Here is a 20,690-nt window from a genome sequence, read left to right as displayed (position 1 = left end):
AGAAACCTGCGATCAGCAGTCACCATTGTGTTCATCATCCCTTCTCTCCATTTCTGTTGCTCGGATACCCTTCTAAACATTTTTGTCAGTTAGATATTAGTGTTTTTTTCCGGTGCTTAGTAGAAAAGTGAATGATTTTTTTAAAAAAGGTTTTATTTTTAGAGAGAAAGTAAGGGAGGGAGAGAAACACCGATGTGAGAGAGAAACACTGACTGGTTGCTTCCCGCATGCGCACCCTGGACTGAACCTGCAACCCAGACGTGTTCCCTGACCAGGAATCAAACCAGCGACCTTTGCTTTGCAGGACAAGGCCTAACCAACAGGGCTAACTGAGGTTTTTGATAATCATAGAAAAAGTAAATTATAGGCAACCCTTCCCACCCCCAAAAAACCCCAGCATTTTTGAAAGGAGTGATAGTGTTTCTTTCTTTATTTCTGCAATGCATGCTCACTGTCCAGTGCTTCAAATTATTTATCATAAGAAGTCCACAACCATCGACACTGTGGAGTTACTCCAACTGTAAAATTTTGGTTTGCGCCATGACTTTGCATCACTTTTCATACAAAGGAGAGAAACTCAGTTACAGACTTCGGCGTCAGAGCGGCAGCTGAATTTCTCTGCAAGGTGCAAAAGAGAAACGTCACCCCGTGTCAAGACTGCAGACCCACAGACGACAGAGACTCATCACACCTTTGCCGTGTAAAACGCTAAGGCTAGGACCTAACTGCCCATCGCAATTACAAAATATTTCAGCCCAAACCTTTGGGTGTTAAAAATACATAAAGGGAAGAGTGCCTTTGCTGTTACATTCTCTTGACTTAATTTTCATTTTCTAGCCAAACAGAGAAGCCTGCAGAGCCAGGCATGACTGTTTCCGACGCAGATTGTCAGGTCGGGCGGCCAGGTCTGGTGGCCGCCCCGTGACTGCGTGACTGCACCCCTCCAGCCTCATGTTCCTCAACCCCATGGAGCCTACGGCTCCAGTGTAAGACGCTCCTGATTTAAATGCCACCAGAGAAGGACAGTCCTGTCACCTGTGCCATGCACGCCATTCCTTCCCTTTCCGAATAATCTCTGCGCACGAAGGGGATTGCTCTGAGCAGACGGTCAGATACGGGGCTTGCGGGCAGCTCTCCTGTTTCGGCCCGCTCAGGACGTCAGCTCGGGGGGCAGAGGCTGGCTGCCCGGGGCTCTGCGCGGTGAGGTCGGAAAGGCTGTGCCCCAAGCCTGGCTGCCTCGCAGCGTCAGGGACGGCCTGGCTCCCTGTGCTCTCCCCGTACCTGCCGCGGCTCACTCACCTGCAGCTGAGAATCCCGATACCCAAGTGGCACATCCTGGTCCCCTTCCTACCTGTCTGAACGGGCTGATACCCAAAACAAGCTCAAACGGTGAACGGGCAAAAAAACGCCGTAACCAGGATAGGAAATTCTGTTAAGTTGACATTTATTAATGACACACAGTTCTGCTGACATCGATACACGCACACAATGACCAAACCTGGAAAACAGGAGTATGTGCGCTCACTTAAAAAAGTAACATTCGCACACGTCCAACTAATTCCCAAGTTTTATCCCACAAAACATAGCACGGAGAGAGGCACAGCATAAATATTACTCAAGTGAAAAGCTACCTAAAATAGTGGCACACGAGTCGTCAGAACCCTGGGCCCTGGACTTCAGAGGCGGCCGTCACGCGGCACGACTTCGCATGAGTGAGTGAACAGTGAGGGAGACGGGGCTGCTTTGTGCTTGGACCTCCCACTGGGTGTTCCCGCGAGAACAAAGGTAGACAAGGGAGGAAGAATGAAGCCTTAAGATCGCACTGGACAGCCACTCAAAGGGGCAAGGATGAAAGACGTCGTGAGCTCTGAGACAGGATCTGTGTGTGTCGGGGGCGGCGTGGAGACGTGGGGCCGAGGGGCCGGGACCTGGGTGGTTTCACCTGAGGCGTGTGACCGGGCGGGGGCTCCTGGTGAGAGCTCACTGCAGTGACCCCGGAAAATGCTCTTCACCCAGCAGGCGTTCTACAGGAAGCGATGCGTGAGAGGCGCGGACGGTCGTGCTCTCCCTCCTGGGCTCCGTCAGGGATGGGGACGGTTCCGAAAGGAGCCGGTGTAAGTGTTTTAGACCAGGAGCCACCGTGTCTGCGGCAAGTAAATGAAGGGGCGCGGCCGGGCTCCCGTGACACTGTGTTTACGGACACTGAAGTCTGAATCTCATATCACTTTCTTGCATCATGAAGCCGTATTGTTCTTTCCCCCAAGCATTTGAAAATTAAAAAAAAGCACTCTTAGCTCTGGGTTGTATAAAACATGTAGGAGCCCATGTGACACTCAGGCGTCCCTTCTGCTCTGGGTCTGAGCTCTGGAGCCACGTGAGGGTGTGGCGCCCACGTCCTGGCGGTCACCAGCCTGTGTGACAGGTTCCCCCTCCCCCCACGCTGCGGCGGGTCCTCGGGGAGCCTGCAGCTACGCGCACGGGGCCCCGTTGGTCCCTGGTGAGGTTGGGGCAGGGCAGGAGTCCCACTGTTTAAGACCATGAGGACTGGGAGAGCTCTAAAAACTCCATAATCCGTAATTCACACACTCTGCAGGTGGATTTGGAATGACAGATGGCATGTTGGCACGCATGGAGGCAGCCTCCCTTTCATGGTCTCAAGAACGGAGAGGCCTACAGGCCTCCGAGGCACACGTACTTGACCTCCAGGTACTCCTCAATGCCGTACTTGGAGCCCTCCCGCCCCAGGCCGGACTGCTTCACGCCGCCGAACGGGCACTCCACGGAGGAGATGAGCCCCTCGTTGACGCCCACCATGCCGACCTCCAGCTGCTCCGCCACCCGCCAGATCTGGGCGGGGTCCTGAGAATAAAAATAGCCTGTCCCGGGAGAAGGGACACAGCCAGTGTGAGGGACGGCCTCTGCCGACGCCGTGTCTAAAGCCGAGGGCGGCGCGGACGCCCGCCTCATCACGCAGTCCCGGGCCGCCTGCCTCCCGCCTAGACCCCGAGGTGGGCCTGTCCCTTTCTGCCTGTCAAACCTCGGACACGGCCTTTCTGCGTCGGTCCCCGCGCTCACCGTCTCCTAGCAGGACAGTGACTGTGGCCTCCCAGTACCTGGGGCCTGCTGTCCGGTCCGTACTACACAGCTTTGTTCAACTGTCCACGTGATCCTTGTGCCCAAGCCTCCCCAGTGACTGACTCCTTGCCTTTGTGAAATAAGGTTCCTCGGGGGCATTCGAACGCTGGGTGCTTTCTCCCAACTTTAAGCGCCACCTTTCCTCACTCCAGGGACCAACCTTCTTCTCCAAACTCGCCGACCACATCCTCCCTTTCCTACTTCTTAGCCCCTCGGTCGCCTCCACCTAGAATCTCCTCCAGCCTCGGTGCAGCCAGACGCTGCTTGCGTTCCTGGGCGTGGCTCCCTCTGCCCGCACCCCACGGCCAAGGGAAGGGAGGACACTGCCCTCGGCCGCGGGGGCGCCGTGCATACCGGACCCCAGCATCCGTGCCCCTCCGCGTGGGCAGCATGCGGCAGGGCCGCCGCGTGTGGCCCCCTCCTTTGTAGAGGGTCCCCTCACTTGGGCTCCTGGAGAGCCAGTGCTGCACCTGGCCTCACACCTCACCGTGGGCACTAACGACAGATCGGTGGAGTGCGCCTGCGCCCAGGTAATTTTGTCGGGGTGGCTGGGCACGCAGTGCTGAGTCAGGATGGTAAGAAGCTAGGAGAATCCCTGGCACGTGGAACGGGGAAGCTGAGACAGAGCCGAACAGCGAGGTGCCCTCCAAACCCAGGGTGGCGTCTAGCAGGCCGACTCCAGCGTCAGCCTGAGAAGCAGGGAGACTGGCAGTGAGCCAGGACGGACACCTACCTGCTAGCCCAACGTCCGTCGCATTGGCGATCGCCACCGCCTCCTCCTCTGTGTCGAACCTGCCGAAGTTAATAGGGGTCATCAGCAGACGCTGTAAAGGGGACGCAGAGAAACCCAGCTGTCTCTCTTCCCTGATTCACGTACCCCGTGATGGCGAGACATAACTGGAGTTTTGCAAAGAGACCCCAGAGCAGCGCACAGAGGAAAACGGCCCTGCTGGCTGTGGGGACGGCGGTCAAGGCCACCGAGCCCCACCCCCCTGGCCGGCTGCCTCTCTCGGGGGAGCCGGGCCGGGGGCTGCCGTGCGGGGCTCTGCGGCGTGTCCACGGGCCGAACAAAACGCCATAAGAAAGAACCGCTGAGCTCGCGACCTGCTGGAGTGCGCACTGTCGCGGCCGTGGCCGCAGAGGCAGCCCTGACGGGGGAGAGCTGCCCGCCCGGGCGACCTCACCTGATAACCGGTGCCAGAGGCCCGAACGTCTCCTCCCGGGAGCAGAGCATGTCCCGCGTGACGTTGCTGAGCAGTGTGGGCTCAAAGAAGTTTTTTCCAAGTCGATGCCGTTTCCCGCCCGTCACAACGGTGGCCCCTTTGGAAAGGGCGTCGCTCACGTGTCTCTCCACCTGTGAGACCGGAGAAAGCAGAGCCCTTGGGAAAGCTGGCCGAGGACACCGTGGGGGTGGCAGAGCCTCAGCGTGGGCCAGCGGCAGGGAACCGCTCCATTTACAACGTAGCCCCGTCCCCTGAGGTGGAAGGAGCCAAATCTGCAGACAGGCAGGTAGAGGGCCCAGAGCGCCCCTCCCTGCTCTGCGACGGCTGCTGTCCCGTCTCATGGTAGAGACGGACCCGCCCTCTGCGACCCTCGGGGAGCTCAGGGTCTGGGATCCCATGTCACCCTCCTCCCTGGGCTTTGTTCTGAGGAAGGCGCACTGGACGCGCTGGACAGTCCGAGCTTCCGACTGTGTCCGACGTGGCACCTGCCGTTGGCCTGGTGGAGTTTGGATCCAGTCACCCCTTCAGAGCGCGGGGCCCGGCTCCCCTTCCAGAGCCGCTGGTGGAAGGCCTGGTTCCCTCTGCGCCTCACTTCTTTGTGGGTAGCTTCCCCTCCGGGAGCTTCTAGGACCTTCTTTTATGTTCCTGACATTCTAAAACTTCACAGAATCGATCTTGGGTTTTCTTTTCATTCATTCTCCTCGGGAATGGGTCAAATCTTTCAATCTGAATACATCATCTTAAAAAACAAAGCAGGTCGTCCTTCCCTTTTCAGTGCCGGGAAAATTAAAGAGCTTTGCATTTCAAGGTCCTAATTCCTGAGGCAGCGAAGGATGGAATTGTCGCCGCAGTCAGAGGACATCCAGGGAGAGCAGAGGAGCTGAAGCGGCACCTGTTGGGAACTCAGCGCCATGACGGAGCCGGAGAGCTTGTGACCCGAGGATGCCACACCAACTCACGCGAATTGGCGGCGGCTCAGGCTCCTTGCGACTTCCCCGCTGTTTCCAAGACAGCTGTGCCGGGCACCTTACCAAAGTGTCTTCTGCTAGTTAAGCTTTTGATATCAAAACCATGTGAAGTTTACCAGGCGGTAAACGAACCTACCTTTTCCACTGCTTTTTCATTGATTAACGGGCCTTGAGTAGTTCTCTCCTCAAATCCGTTGCCCACGTGCAGATTGGTTTTAATCGCCTCAGCAAATTTTTTCACAAAGGCGTCGTGGATGCCGCTCTGCACCAGGAACCGGTTTGAGCAAACACAAGTCTAGGCAGAGGAGAACAGACTCGGTGAGCGGTGTGCCCGCAGCTGGTGACCAGATACGCACGCGGCCGCGCGCCCGCTGAGTGCAGGCACCTCCCCGGGCTCTGGCCTGGCCGCCGCCCCCCACCGCCCTCCCCGGCGCGCCTGGCCGAGGGAAGCCCCGAGCAGGGGCGCGCTCCCCTCCACCCCTGGCGGCCCCACAGTTAACGCAGAGGAGAAGTACCTGTGCATAAAGATCAGAGGGCAGCTAACCCAGCTCTCTTCAAGTGGCTTTATGGAAAAAAAACAACAACAACAGGGAAACGCGACCTAAAAACTACCCTGAGGGGCAGTGACCCCGCAGGGACGGGCCAGAGGAAGGCCGCGCGCCAAGCCCGGCCGCCGGGCGCTGGCGGGCCTCACGTTGTGCAGGCGGACGCGGCCGTTTCCCACGCCAGCCTGTGTTATTGGAAGGACCCTGGCTTTTTTTTTTTTTCCTGTTTTTTTCCTAAAAGACCTAGTATTTTAAAATTACGTAGCCATAGGATAGGAAATACAGTTATCACTGATAAACCTTCTTCTTGTGTTTTTTTCTTAATTATATATTTTTCTAGTGGAAACAAGTGTATAGATAACTTTGTGTCCAGTGCATTTTCATTGGCTAAAAGCAGCGTACCCAGAAGCTGCAGCTTCGTTGTGGAACTCTGAAGGGTGCACACAGTGGCACTTTGTGTTTCTAAAAGGAAATGTCCTCCTCTAAAACAACCAATCTTATTTAGGAAAAACTAAGTACCAAAGGCCAAAACAAGGATAAAAACTATTTAATATAGAATATGACACATTTCGTCTTTTTGCCACAGAATGTCTTAGGAGTTTTCATTGTTTCTGGGCTGCATTTACAACTGCTTGTTGGTGGCACTTTCAGACAAGGTGCTTGAGGACACTCGGTAAGGAACCAGGGTCCTGGCAACGGCTTGGACAGCACGGGGGAGACAGGGCCCCGCGCTCACAGTCCGAGCTCCTTAGCGGTGTTGGGGCCGCGACCCGCGGACGCGGAGCTCAGGCCAGTCGGTCTTTCGCGAGTCTCATGCCCTCATCTGTGAAGTGCCAGGTTTGGGTCAGCTGACTTTGAAGTCCCAGCAGCTCTAACATTCCTGGGCTTCCTATCAAGGCGAGCGAGCTCAGGCCACCTCTCTCCCTGTGACGGCCTGGGCACCCGCGGGGGTCGCCGGTCCCCGGGGTGCACCCTGCCAAGGCGGCCTTTCCTGCCCACTATCCCCAGAGGCAGGCGGCCCAGGCAACAGGATCTGGAGTTTGTCCAGACAGCACCTCAACGTGCGCCCCTCCTTGCCTGCAGGCCAAGGGCTCAGGCCCCAGCGGCTGGGGCTGCTGTGTGTCCGGGACGCGATCCCGCCTGCCCGGTGCTGAGAAGCCCGGTGGCGCAGACAGACCGTCACCGGGCTCAGGGAGCAGGGGAAGGAGAGAGGACGAGCTGATGAAAGGCCTCTGCTCCTTGAGAAGTTCCTGAAGCCAGGGGCCCCGCCCTCTCTCTCCTGGGAGTCTCGATGTCGCCCCTGGCAGAGAGGGTGCCTACCGAGCGTTTGCCAAAAAAGTGGAAGAAGAAAGAATGGAGTGTGGGAGGAACCCCAAGTTCCCCCAGGAGACGAGGAAGGCAGCAGGAGCTTCGCCCGGCACAGACGCGCGCGGACGCTGGAGACGCTGCAGGCTCACCTGTCCAGAGTTCCTGAACTTCGAGGCCATGGCCCCTGCCACGGCCTGGTCCACGTTGGCGCTGTCAAACACAATGAATGGCGCGTGGCCGCCCAGCTCCATGGACACCCTCTTCACGGAGTCGGCCGCGTGGCGCAGCAGGACCTGCGTGCAGAGCAGAGGGGGCGCTGTGCGCAAAGGGCCAGCTACAGCCCTTCCCGAAACCGACGCAGCAGCGAGGAAAGCCAGGTGCACGGCGGGGCAGGTGCGCCGGCACTTAGCCCAAGCGAAGGGGGAAGCAAGAATGTACGTTGTCATTCGCTTGTATGTGACAAAGACACCCCGGAAGGTAACAACAAACTAAAGTACTTCCTCCCCCGGCTGGTGCGGCCCAGGGGACTGAGCGCTGGCCTGTGAACCAAAGGGTCGCCGTTTGGATTCCCAGTCAGGGCACAGGCCTGGGTTGTGGGCCAGGTCCCCAGCAGGGGGTGTGCAAGAGACAGCCATCAGTGTTTCTCTTTCTCTAAAAATAAATAAAATATTTTAAAAATGTAAATAAAAGTAATTCGTTAGTCGTAGGTGGGAGGGAGTATGGACAGAGCTGGGGGCGAGACTTCCCAGAGGGAACACATCTACGTCGTTTTGGTCTGTGCACCACGTAAGTGCGTTATCACATTCCTTTCTCTGAATAGGTAAGCTTAAAAGTCACATTGAGATCAGATAAAATTGCCCAGGGTTCCAGAACCGTAGCTCAGCACTGGTAATGTCCTCTTCTGTTTTTGTTTCTGGGTTGGTGTTTTTTGTTTTTTGTTTTTCCTTTTATGTCTTTAAAGAAAACAGGATGGTGGAGTTACACCGTTTTATAACCTGCTTTATCTTTCCTGTTGACCACGTACCTGGGACGCCTCCTTCATACCCCCTCTGACGTGGAAAGAACGTCCTCTCGTGTCGGCACACGTGCTGCTTGCACGCTTCTTCGCTGCCTATGTTGTAGTTTCGTAACTTACTCAGTCCTCCTCTGTGGGAAGTGCAGGGTGTTTCCAAGTCCTTGCTATTAAAAATAACACTGCGACTGTTACGTTATGATAAATCTGGAAAAGTAGAACTGCTCAGTGCACAGCTGAGAGGCTTTCTGGCTTTAAATAACCAGTAAGAGATGCGTACAGTCCAGGAAGGCTGTGTGGGCTTGTTTCGCTGCTTGACCACAGGTGGCAGGTCTCTGTCCAGTCAGAGCCACAGGAAAGATGGGGCCCCGGACGGTTTGGCACGAGGACAGCAGTCACGGGCCCAAGGTCACGCTAGGCACGGCCGCTGGCGGTGCGCACAGAGGGCCTGGGGTTCGCGATAGGGCTCTTCTCGGTCGAAATTCGGAGCCGCTGGGACAGGCTGCTGTGCCGCACCTCCCTGCATGTCCGGGGCGCATCGAGCAGTTGAGGGGTAGCAGCGGTCTTCTCATTGAAATGTCCCACGAGCCAGTGCACGTTTTAAGACGAAACAGTCTGATGCTGGACCCAAGGTAGCGACTTCTGTTTGGAGTTTTTAAGAAATGCTCCCTGCCAGCCACTGGCCCCCGCCCGCACCCAGCCCTGGGCACGGCACCGTCTCGTGGTTCTTCCCCCGCCGCCTGCGTGTCCTTCCTTCCCTTTAGTCCTCGGGACGGTTCCTGAGCCTGGCTCTGGCTGCCTGCGCCCCTGTCCCCTCGTGAAGAATCCTGTCCACTCTGGTCCCCGCACTGCTGACCTCAGGGCCTCAGCCCCCAACAGCCCGAGAGAGGGCCGGGCTGCCCAGCTCGTCCCTTAGCCAGGCCGCCTGTCCCAGGTCGCTGGCCAGCCTCCGAGTCCGTTGTCCTCCGGTCGGGGGTCCCTTCTCAGTGTGGGAAGAGACGGGGGGCTCTGTGCTGTGAACACAGCTTCTGTCCCCTCAGTGGCTCTAGAGGGGTGGTCCCCTGGGTGGGGCGGGGGTGGGGCAGGCAGCTCCAGAATAGGCCCCCGTCGTGGGCCCGGTAGAGGCAAGACTGTGTCTGGGGGCCAGGCGCCCAGCCTCCAGTTCTCTGCCGAGATCAGCCCAGAGGTGGTCACTGACCTCACAGCGGCCAGTCCCTCATCGGTGGCTCCTGTCCCTCTCCCTGGAAGAACCACGGTCCCGGGCCAGTGATTTAAGAGGCGAGGTGGACTTGGCAGGAACGTGGCTGGCACTGTCCGGGGGCCGTCAGACAGTGGGAGTTTGCTGAGCGAAGCGAGAAGCCGTGAGCCACCGGCCTTTGCTCGGCACCTGGGGCAGGTCAGTGCTTCCGACGGCCGAGCTCACCGCGCGCCCCCAGCCAGGCCTCTCTCTCTCTCCGGCTGCCTCCCAGTGGCGTGTGGGCCCTGTGAGGGGTCTGCTCTGCAGGGCCCCTCACCCGGCGGCACAGCCGACGAGTCTCTAGCCCTGCCGCTGGCACGGGGGTGGCCGGCTCCCTGAGTGCCGGGTGCGAGCCTAGGGCACGACCTGGGACTGTGGCCAGGAGCTCCTCCTCCCAGCCTCTCGTGGCCTCTAGACATGGCCGGTTCCACTGACACTTTCAGACCAGGTTTAGGTTATTTTTGTCCGGTGTGTTCACGCATCCAGCATGTGTGCACACACAGACGTAGCAGCAGGAAAAGGCACACTGCGTGGAGGGGCACGCCGTGAATACAAACTTGTTCCGTCTGCCTTTTTCCTCTTTGAAACATTTAAAAAGCCCTTTTTGTTCCTGTAAGTACCTGCATGCTAAATACAACTTTCATTCAGTGGCTGAGATCCCCAATTCAGTGCCCGTTGTGGGCTTCTGGAGTCTTTAGCTCATGGAAGAAACCTGCCTCCCAGAACTGAGATGCGATGTCCGTCTCTCGGCCACTTCCCCTGCAGCACCTAAGGGGACCTTCGCTTCGCTGCCCGCCTCCCCTGGGAAGTTCTTCCGTCAGCCTGGAACCTGCGTCATGTCCCCACGAAGACTGCCACCCAGCATTTCTCCAGAGGCGACCAGACACGACTGTGTTTGATGGAGCTCTTCACGCTCCGCGGGACTCCTCCCTGCCTGTGGCGGTCGCGGGGAAGGAGCACTGTTAGACGCTCTACAGGGAGAACAGTAGAATGGCCCATTTTCGTAAGTCACGTACCTTTCCGGTGGCTGTTGAGCCAGTGAAGGAGATTTTGGACACGAGAGGGTCCGTGCAAAGCACCTCCCCCACGACCTTGGCCTTCGTCTGGGAGCAGGGCACGACGTTGTAGACTCCGGCAGGGATGCCAGCCTGGTCCGCGAGCTGTGGAGGGAAGCAGTAGACACATGGCAGCACATGAGAACATAGGAGCGAGGAGTAAATCGATGTGTTAATTGAAAAAGTAAAGGGAAAAAACTAAGCTGGCTTTGGGGACAGGGGCAGAATATATTGGGGCTGAATGAGATTCTTAGTGCCAGTGTGATATCATTGTGTCATTACGCGTCATTCAAATAAAATTTCTTAGGGTGTAAGTTTCAGTGCCACCTTCTCTTGAAAAACAGACAACCTGGGACCTGTTTCCTAAGAAAAATCAGAGGAGGGTTCAAGAACCAAGTTTTGGTTCACTTGCAGGATCAAGGGGCCAGCGCAGCGAGAGCACTCACTGAGCCCTACTGTGTGTAGGTGGCCCAGGTGCGGAGGTGACGCAGGGCAGGATCCGCGGGGTAGAGCCGGGCCCCGGCCACGCCGGGAGGACCCGCCCCAGCGGCCAGGCCCCGGCTGCCCGCCGGGAACCCGGCCCTGCTCTCTGGCCCAGGCGCGGCCTGAATGACAGGAACCTCCGAATCCCACCAGCAGGGAACGTCCCGCACAGATCCGAGCAGGAGTCTGCAAAGACGGCGGGAGCAGCCCAGTTCCTCAGTCGCTCTGACCCCTCATAAAAACAGGAGCAGTGAGAGAGCCACCGCCAGACGCCAGAGACGACACTTAGCAGAGGGAGGTGGTCTAGGCACCTGACGGTGGTTTTCATCTTAATTCCAGCGCTGGGCCCCCACCCCGGGCCCAGGCCTGTCTCAGGTGAGCACCTGCCAGCCCCGTGAGGAGATGGGCCGCCTTCTCTGGTAGAGAGCCCTGGCCGACTTAGAAACCGACCGACCGCGTGGCCCCTTGTTTTCCTGCACCTGAGTCCTGCGATTTCGTTTTAAACACACCAGTCAACTGCAAACCTGCCCAACCTGGCTGGCAGCCCTCGGGGTGTCCTGTCCCTGGGGGACCTGTGAATAATAGGCCTCCTCTTTGAAGCTCCCTGACAGTCACGGCTGCAGGCGTCTTGCAATGACCGCGAGAACCACCAGGGCTGGTCCGGCCACAACACTGGCCCCAGCAGGCGTCCGTCCGTCTGGGGCGCCCGCTGCGCGTCGGGTGAGCGCCCCCAGGCACTGCTGCCTGACCGCGCTGTCGCTGGGCGGACACGCCACAACACGTGGGCCGACCAGGTATCCCCACCGGTTGCAAACTAAACGGGGGCGGGGGGGGGCGTACCACTGACAGCCGAGGCGAGAACGGGTTGTTCGACACATCCGCGAACATAGCCCAACAGCCCGCAGGTGTGGACGGAGCGCAGGGCAGCCGCCTGGGAACAGCTGCCGGAACTGCCCAACGCAGGACACAGCAGGAGGGCGCGAGGGGCTCCCTGCGCGCCAGGGCAAGACGCCGACAGACCTCGTGGCGGTCGAGAAGCGCACTCTGCCCAGGCCCCGCCACGAGTTAGGAAAACAAGCTTCGTGTAGCAATGAGCTGCGTGCTCAGAAAAACACGGATGGCAAATCCTGTACGAAGTTGTTACAACAGAGGGATAAAGAACAGAAAAGCATCCTCACAGGCGGCCACAGCAGAAACAAGACTAGCCCACAACCGCCCGGAACTGCGCCTTCCTCTGAGGCAAGCGGCGATAAGGGACTTGTACCGAGATCCAAAAGAACATGAGTCGGAATGAGAACAGATTCAGAAATGAGGTGAGGGAACTCAGGAAAGAATTAGAAATAAAAGAAAAAATTCATCCCAGAAACGAAAAACAAGAAGGAACATGAGTGCAAATACACGGCAGATAAATACCGTAAACAGCACAGAAGTGACAAAGGAGATGACTGCAAAGATTGGGGGAAAGATGAAAAAGATGCAAGAAAACCTGACAAAACAGATCCAACACGTGGGGACAACAGAGTTCCTGACGGAGGACACCAAACCAAGTGTCTAGAACAGGCCCCGAAAATGTTCCAGGGCTAAGAAAGATCTGGACCCACAGACAGAGCGAGCGCCCCGCACACCTGGAAAGCTGGCCTCACGCGGGCCTCTCAGAGACACACACCGGTCTCGTATCACTGGGCTTAGAGATGAAGGGGGACCACCCACTGTGGGGAACATAGGCGGAAAGAACAAGCTGGCTTATAAATGCGAGGGCGACGCCTTATGTCACAAGGAAACAGAGCACACGGTCACACCATCAAGTACAGAAAACGTGAACCAAGGGTTTTCTAACCACAGCAGAGGTTTCCGAGCGCCGTGGGCCCCGCCTGTGGGCGTCAAGGCAGCCTCGGGCTGTGGTCCCGTGAGCCCGCCCTGCGGAACCGGCCAGGACCCGGCGTGAGCAGCAAGTGGAGAGCCAGGTATGGGCTGCGATGGTACAGCTACGGCCGTCGGGGCCCCTATTCTAAAATAGGGGGAAGCCCTCCCCGCCGAGCGGAGTGGGCGCTGAGCCTGGCGGGGTCCGAGGAGCAGGAGGGGCCGGAGCAGATATGCAAAGGGCTCTGCAGTGACAGGAAAGGGCAGCAGGGGACGAGGCTGGGCAGGTGGCATCTTTTAGGGCCCGACCGCCACTGGAGGAAGTTTGGATCTTACTCTGACAGGAGAAGAATGACAAGATCTGCCTGCAGACCGAGCTGGAGCAGCGGGAGGTCCCCAAGCGGGGCAAGTGCCCAGGCGGGGTCCCTCGCTAGCACCGCCCGCTTACCACCAGGAAGGATGGGCAGACAGCGCGTTTAGGGCAGTTTAAAACACGCACTACCTACCGGTGTCAGGAAACCCTCCGTCCATCGTTACCTCCAAAAGGGGCAACGTCTGGCTTGGAACACGTGCTGGTCCGTTCGAGTAGCACCTCCCAGCCTGAGACGCAGACCACAGCGGGGCTTCCGACCGCTGCCCCCACCCTGGGCCAGCGTCCCTGTGTGCGTGGCCAGGCCCCCCGCAGCCAGGGCTCACCTCGGCCAGGGCCAGGGCTGAGAAGGGCGTGTCTTCGGCGGGCTTCACCACGACGGTGCAGCCGGCTGCCAGGGCGGCCCCCACCTTGCGGGTGATCATGGCGCTGGGGAAGTTCCACTGCGGACAGAGGAGCGGAGCGGCCGTGAGAGGAAGCCCAGCCGGCGCGCACACGGCGGCCGGCCAAGCCCCGCACGCAGCTGACGCGCGGGGCGGTTCCCAGACCCTCACGGGTGAGCCCCCGAGCGCCCACACTATCAACCCGAGGGCTCGGGAACAGACGCTCGGACGGGGGCGGGGGGGTGGTTTCAGATGTCAAAACTGCAGTTATCTACAGCAGGCGTTGGCAGACCTGCAGATACTTTAGGCTCTGTGGGACGTACAGGTGCCGTCCCAAACACTCGACTCCGTGGCTGTGATGCGGAAGTTGGCACGTGGCCATGCCCCGTGAGGCTTCAGTGACAAACACAGGCAGCAGGCAGGGTGTGGCCTGGAGACCGAGGTTTCCTGGCCCTTTGGTAAAAAATATGAGCAAAGGTGGCTTTGAAAAGTGGCCAGTGATTTATTAGTCCCCTCTCTTTCCACAGATACCTGTAGACATGCGCCCTGTTGGCAGTGTCTTATCTTCCTGTGACAAATACTTGCTTATTCTGGGGCAGGCGCTATTCAAGCAGAAGCCTTCATGCCAAGTGCGAAGAGGCCCTGGGAGGACCCACGCGTGGGCGTTGGGGAGCATGTCCCCTGCCACCCCCACGCCCCCCAGGTCTCAGGGCGCCAGGAAACACAGCGCCGCATCCCGAAGGGGACCAGAAACCACGACCGGTGGCAGCGCTCACGGGGTGAGCAACCTCTTCCACGTACCGGCGTGATGACCGTGGCCACGCCGAGTGGCTGCTTGAGGACCAGGGCCCGCCTCTCCTTGGCGGGGGTGCTGATGATGTCTCCGTAAACGCGGCGGGCTTCCTCCGAAAACCACTCCAGGAAGTTGGCGGAATACAGAATCTCTCCCTGCGCCTCCTTCAGCGGCTTTCCCTGGGTCCGGCAGAAAAGGCACCGTCAGTGCCGCCCGGGCAGGCGCGCAGCTTGGGGTATCAAGGCCGCGACGGGGTGGAAGAGGCCCCCATCGCAACCCCCGGCCTGCTGGGAAGGCGCGGAGCTGAGGGCCGCGTGGGCGGGCGTGGGCCACGGCTGGCACCCGCGCCTGCTGACTTTTCTCCCCTTGTGGCACCTTCTCATTGTGCTAGCGGGTGGAGGCGACCACAGCTACAGAGGAACCACTGTGTGGCCTTTGAATGCACAGCCGCTACAGGGACGACCACCGCAGCAGCCGCACGGGGCAGAACTGGAACGGGGCAGCCGGGCTCACTCAGTGCCCGCGACCCGTGAAACCCACCTCCTGCCCGCAACGCGAGAGCGAATTAGCACACGCAGGCCGTGCTTTAGCCAAGTAAGAGCCTGGCTTGAGGTAGAAAACGTGTGCGGCTGGCACCGCGACTGCTGGGTGGCTAAGCAGGGGGGCGGGAATTCACAGTCTTCGCCGCAGGGCCGCGCGGGACCCGCCGCTCCCCGGCGGGTTCTCGGGTAGCTGTCGGGCGGGACTCACACTCTCCGCTGTGATGATCTTGGCAAGGTCGTCCTTATTTTGTACCATCAAGTCGTACCACTTCCGGAGTAATGAACTCCTTTCCTGAAAAAGAGATGGGGAGTTAGAGAACTAGCGCAACACCAAGTGCACGAGAGACTGTTGAACAGCCTTGGGCTTCCCGAGGGCTCATCCGCAGGGCTCAGTCCTCGCGGGGGCCCCTCGACCTTCCTCTGAGAAGCAAATAAAGGCCCAGCCTGAGGAGCGTCCGCAGGATGAGGGGAGCGGCAGGTTGAGAGAAGAAGTTTGTGGACACAGCTCTCACTGTTGAGGGCAGATAGGAGCAGCTTTAGTTTTCATTGTTATTTTCTATAGCAGAATACACGTAAAACCACCTCAACCATTTCTGAGCATGCGGTCGGTCCAGTGGCGGCATGTGCGGTCACACTGTTGGGCCACCGTCCCTACCATCGTCCCCCGCAGCCTTCTGTCTGGCCAACCTGGAACGTAGTCCCCACTGAACACTCACCCCCCACCCCCCGCCGCCGCCACCAACCTACTTTCTGTCCCCACGGCTGTGACCACTCCAGGGACCTCAGGGGGGTGGGCCCTTCCAGCACCTGCCCTCGTGTGGCCGCCTTCGCTCCGCGTAGCGCCCTCCAGCGCAGTCCCGTACTCTAGCAGCTCGCCGGCCGGGCGGCGTCTCCCCGCCCCGGGCGCGCGCGGCGGACGGAAGGGTCTGCCGGCTCCCGAGGAGGCCCCGGCCCAGCCCTGCGACGCACCGCGAGCCCCGAGCTGTTCACTTACAAGTGGCTAAAATGCTGAATTTCGTGATGTATGTTCACCACAATTAAAACGTATTTCCAAATATTGAAAGTCAAATAGAAGGATAGACTAGGTGATTAAGAATATAATGGAAGGAATAGTTTCTAAAAATAAACTTTTTTTAAAAAAAGGAATTCATTTGTAGAAAACCGTTAAAATAGAAAAAAGCGGGCCACCGCGGGCCCGCCAACGACCGCAGCGCCGCAGAGCTCAGCCACCCGCACCGGGCAGGGAGGTGTCCCCGAGCACAGGGTCGTCGCTGGGCTTCCCTCAGCTGTTGGTGGGGGGACGGCTGCGGGCCTTGCGGCAGGTGTGAGGTTTTAATTCTGCCCTCCCTGTGCTGACGAGCAGAGGGCCTGTCCCCTCCTTATCTTGGACAAGCAGCTGTGTGATCTCATGTGCCCTGTCGAGGGCGCTGGTGAGGTGACGGCTTCTACATCTGTACCCGACTTTCCGCCGGCCCCTCGGAGAGGAGGCACCGAGTTCTCCTCAAACACGTCCCTCCAGCAGCTGCCCAGCCCCAGGTGGGCGAGTGGCGGCCGGGGCCGGGCTGCAGGGCTTACAGCGGAGGGCGCCAGCCTCGGGCCGGGCTCCGCGAAGGAAATCGGCCCCCGAGGGGCCAGCCCGCACGTCCCTGAGAGGGCTGTGGGCGGCAGGTGCCCTGAGCCTGCTGAACCCAGAGGCCAGCAGAGGCCGGGGACCACCCTCCCTGCAGCCCCCATGATGGGTGAGCAGTGGCCCCAAAGGAAATGTGGACGGCCCTCAGCCCTGGCCCGTCAGACGGTGACACCGCCTAGAGATGGGCGTCTTTACGGAGGTCATCAGGTCAAAGAGCCTCATTAGGGTGGGCTCCAATCCAGCGTGACCGGTGTCCTACGAAAAGGGGAAGTGCGGGCTCCACGGCGGGAAGGCGCTGCGGGGAGACAGGAGGAGGGGCCTGGGCCAGGCCCGGCCCCCACAGCCAGCCTGGGCGCCCGGATCCCGCAGGCCAGCGTGGCCAGCCAAGACAGTGCGTTTCTGCTGTCCACTCCACCAAGGGGGTGGTCCTTTGTTGTGCAGCCGCGGGAGCAGGGCAGCCTTTGTGAGCGAGAGCCACTCGCGGTCTCCAGTGGGTGGCATCGTACGCAGCTCTGACGCCAGCTGCTCCCTGGAGCAGGACGGAGGTGAGGACGGGAACGCGGAGCCCTCGGCCAGTGTCCTCGCCCACCTCGGCCAGCGTCTACCTCACGGGGCCTTGGAAGGGCCAGACACCACAGGCGCAGGCTCAGCGGTGGCAGGTCCGGTGGCGGCCACGCTGGGGCTCCCCCGCGCCCGGTGCCTACGCGCAGGCCCCGAACCTGTGAACAGGTTCCTTCACTGGCAAAAGGCATTTTGCAGGTGGATTAAGTGAAGGATCTTGAGCTGAGGAGACAATCCTGAAACAGCCGGGCGGGCCCAGCGGCACCCTGGGGTCGCTGTGGGAGAGGCGGGGTCCGAGTGGCCGGAGCAACGCGGGGCGCCGGGCCCAGGACTGGGCACAGCGCCTGGACACCGGGAAAGCCAGGGGGACCCCAAGAGCTGCCCCGAGGAATGCGCTCCAGAGCCGCAGGAGAGCCAGCTCGTGCCTGTGCTAAGCTCATTAGGTCACGAGGTCTGTGGCAGGGGACCTGGGAAACGGGCGCCCGCTTGTGTGGTTGGCCCAGGGCAGCGCCCTCGATCCCTGAACTCCTCCAGGGCTTCAAGGTGGGGACAAGGCTTGGCCTGAACGGATGGGCAGCAACGCAGAGGCGTGGGCCGGACACTGTGCCAGGGACTCTGAGAAGCGGGGCTGGGGAAGGTCGTGTGCGCAGCAGGCTCGGTGGCAGAAGTGACATGTGAGCTAGAACTCAGGACCAGGCGCCACGGGAACGCGAGGAGAAGGGGAAAGCCGGTGTCTTGACAAGAAGATGTTAGGACCTGGACAAGCCGACGGCGACCCGTGAGGACGCTGGGAGGAGATGCCAAGGGGACAGGCCTCCGGCGATACCAGCCCCGGAGCCGGAACTTGCAGCCTCCAGGGCTGGGCCTCGCCTCCGCTGTGTAAGCCGCCGGGTCCGGGTCTGCCGTCCTCCCTCGCTCTCGGTCCTGCTCCCTGCTCTTCTCTCGGCCCGCCTGGCACACGCGCCTCAGACGCTTCCCTGCGTAGGCATCACCCGCGGTGTGCGGGCGGCAGTCCCCTGCGCCCCAGGGGGCACCACCAGGGCGGGCCTCGCTCGCTGAGGCGCACCGGGAGCACCTCCAGCAACCGCCACCGCGGGTGGGGGGAGGCGCTCGGGCCACGCCGGTGGGCAAGGGGCCGCTCAGGCTCCCTGCACTCGGGCCTCCTCGCTGGGGGCCGAAGGGCGGGCAGCAGATGCTTTCACCCTCTGGCTCTGGGCGCCCCGTGGTAAATGGAGGGGGAAGAAAATCTTAGTTTGCTTCTTACTCTAGTCTCCCCACCGCACACCCCTCCCTCAGTTCTCCAGCGTCTCTAGGTGAGTCCACAGCAGTATTTCCCTATTGGGGCTGAAAACGTACAGAGCGGTCACAGACGCCCCCCTGACTCCCCACAGTGCTTTCTGCAGCCTACCCCATTCCGTGTGGCGTGGCTGTAGCCCCGAGCCCAGGTGCAGCGTCCTGCCTGGTCTCCCTGCAGCCTGGGGCCACCGACACTGCCTTGGCCACGCAGGGCGGCCTCCGTCCAGGGCTGTGTCCCCAGCGCTTGGCACAGTGCTTGGTGCCAAGCCCAGGGCCTGAACTTATGTGTCCAGCGTCTCGTTTCTTGTTTGTGACTCTCCGTGTGGTGTACCCCGCCAACCCGGGACGGGCTGGTTTCACGGCGACCCGGCCCGCGGGGCGCACTCACCTTGGCGGAGACGGCTCTCCAGCTGCGGAAAGCATCGTAGGCGGCGCGCACGGCAGCGCGGGCCTCAGGCGCCCCGCAGTCGGCCACCCGGCCCAGCTCGGCGCCGCTTGCCGGGTCGAGCACGGGGAAAGTGGCGGCGGCCGGGAGCCAGCGGCCGCCCACAAAGCTGTCTGTGCGCAGCAGCGCTGAGGGGAGGCCGCCCGGGCCCGGGGCGTAGGCACGGAGCGCGGCCGGCCGGGGCTCCCAGCCGCCGGCGCGGGGGCGGAGGCCGCGGCCTGGAAGCGCCGGTCGGAGGCGCGGGGCTCCACAGCTCCGCAGCCCCAAGCAGGTCGCCATGGCCCCGGCGGTGGCGGCGGCGGCGGCAGGAAGCAGGCAAGCGAGCGCGCGCCGGGCGGAGCGAAGGTCGGGGACGCGCCGGGCCGCGGTGGCAGGTGGCGGAGCGGAGTAGCGCCCTCTCCCGCGCTCCGCAAGGCCGCGCCAGGCTGGACTTCGCCCCAGCGCATCCTGCTCCGGCCCGCGGGGCCCGGGAAGGGTCAGGGGCGGGGCGGGCGTGCTTAGGGACTGTGCCATCTTCCCCCTGGAGTGGTCGTGTGTCTGCAGCTCTTCCTGAGCAGCCCCTGCCCCGCCCGGACCGCTGCCTCCCGAAGCCGCGTCTCCGCGGCACGTGGGATGTGCACTAGGTCCGCGGGTGCGCGGTGTGAGCCCCGCTGTCCCCGCAGCTATGCCGGGGGAGAATGTGGACACCAGCTCGGAGCTGCGGGGGGTGGGTGGGTATTCTCCCCATCGGTGGGGGCAGGTTGCCCTTGTTACGCGACAGCCTGGCGACAGGGCGGCCTGCATCCAAACGCTGAATCCGGGCGATGGGCTGGGTGCCCTTGGGTGGTTGCTTACCCTGCCCCTGTGCCGGTCCGGGCCGAGGCTCGCTGTGAGGTAACCCAGGCGCAGGACAGTTGCCATGTGAAATTCAGGATGTTGTTCAAGGTCATACCAGCTGGCCCAGGTCAAGCCACTAGTTAGGCTGAAGGTAGGCTGCCAACTAGTCATTTGTCAGAGTTTCGTCAGCTGAGGGGTGGCCTCAGGGGACCTCGGCCCCCAGCCCTGGAGCAGCAACGGGGCCGCGGCTTCGGCGAGCACGAACGCACGCGAGCGCAGGCCTGCGCGGGGGCTTGCGGGTCCCTGTGCAGCCCCACCGTGTGCACTGACCGGGGGTCGCTCCCGCGGGCTGTCCTTTCCCACGGGGATGTCAGCTCATGAGGCCAGTTCTTGTTTTTTTATTTTAAAGAGTTAGAAATTTGAATTTCCATGTGAATTTTTCCATTCAAAGAAAGTTGGCCTAAGTCTGGAAAACACCCTGTTAGCCCAACGAAACCACCGGCCTCCGGCTCCCGGCCTCGGAGCAGCGGGCCTCACGCCCCGCGTGGGCAGGGCCGCGGTTCCCGTCCTGGGCTTTGCAGGTGGCGGAGTTAAGGTTACAGGAAACTTGGCAGACGCCTAAGGGTCTCAGATCATCCCCCTCCTGGCCTGCTCCCCCGTCTGGCTGGGCTGAGGCCAAGGATCCTCTCTTCCCCTCTTAGAATCTCCATTCCTGCTTTGGGTGCGTGACGTGCTTGAGCTTTAAGATCGCCGTTGGTTCCGTGAAGAATTAACCTGATTTTCCCCACAGACCAGGTGCTGCGGGTGGGCTGGCTCCCGGCAGGCACACTCGGAGCCTGGGGTGCTCCGAGCCCTTGTGCCTTGGTCCTGCGTGTGCCCCTGCCCCCACGCCAAGTGGGACGGGCACCTCGGCTCGAGCCGCAGGAATCTGGCTGTGTGACAGGCTTTGGAGCAGCTGTGGGGACAGGCAGGGCGGGAAGCAGGAGTGGCCGCTCTTGTGTAACTGCACCAGTGTTGGTATCTGTTGC

At 60.6% G+C, this 20,690-nt stretch overlaps 1 protein-coding gene across 1 annotated transcript; it reads right to left on the bottom strand.

The window, feature by feature from the left end:
• Nucleotides 1-1,447: 1,447 nt before the first annotated feature.
• Nucleotides 1,448-19,140, bottom strand: ALDH5A1 (aldehyde dehydrogenase 5 family member A1). Its single transcript, XM_054565027.1, has 10 exons — nucleotides 18,790-19,140; nucleotides 15,123-15,206; nucleotides 14,381-14,551; nucleotides 13,523-13,639; nucleotides 10,445-10,588; nucleotides 7,329-7,472; nucleotides 5,463-5,621; nucleotides 4,320-4,489; nucleotides 3,869-3,927; nucleotides 1,448-2,876 (listed from the first exon to the last, which is right to left on the bottom strand). The coding sequence occupies exons 1-10, from the start codon at nucleotides 19,123-19,125 to the stop codon at nucleotides 2,671-2,673; spliced, it is 1,590 nt and encodes a 529-aa protein (XP_054421002.1). The 5' UTR covers nucleotides 19,126-19,140; the 3' UTR covers nucleotides 1,448-2,670.
• Between the last annotated feature and the right edge of the window lie 1,550 nt (nucleotides 19,141-20,690).

This window comes from Pteronotus mesoamericanus, unplaced genomic scaffold (genome assembly GCF_021234165.1).
Source record: "Pteronotus mesoamericanus isolate MK-2021 breed Mesoamerican mustached bat unplaced genomic scaffold, CSHL_Meso_final scaffold_99, whole genome shotgun sequence".
Classification (NCBI taxonomy): Eukaryota; Metazoa; Chordata; class Mammalia; order Chiroptera; family Mormoopidae; genus Pteronotus; species Pteronotus mesoamericanus.
The sequence above is the reverse complement of the archived record's forward strand: the minus strand, read 5'-3'. Positions and strand labels throughout refer to the sequence as shown.

Coding starts and splice junctions, on each gene's coding strand:
- ALDH5A1 (XM_054565027.1), bottom strand. CDS start 19,125: ATGGCGACCTGCTTGGGGCTGCGGAGCTGTGGAGCCCCGCGCCTCCGA. Junction 15,207..18,789: donor GGAGAGCCGTCTCCGCCAAG/GTGAGTGCGCCC, acceptor TCTCTTTTTCAG/GAAAGGAGTTCATTACTCCG. Junction 5,622..7,328: donor AGTTCAGGAACTCTGGACAG/GTGAGCCTGCAG, acceptor TCCTCTGCCTAG/ACTTGTGTTTGCTCAAACCG.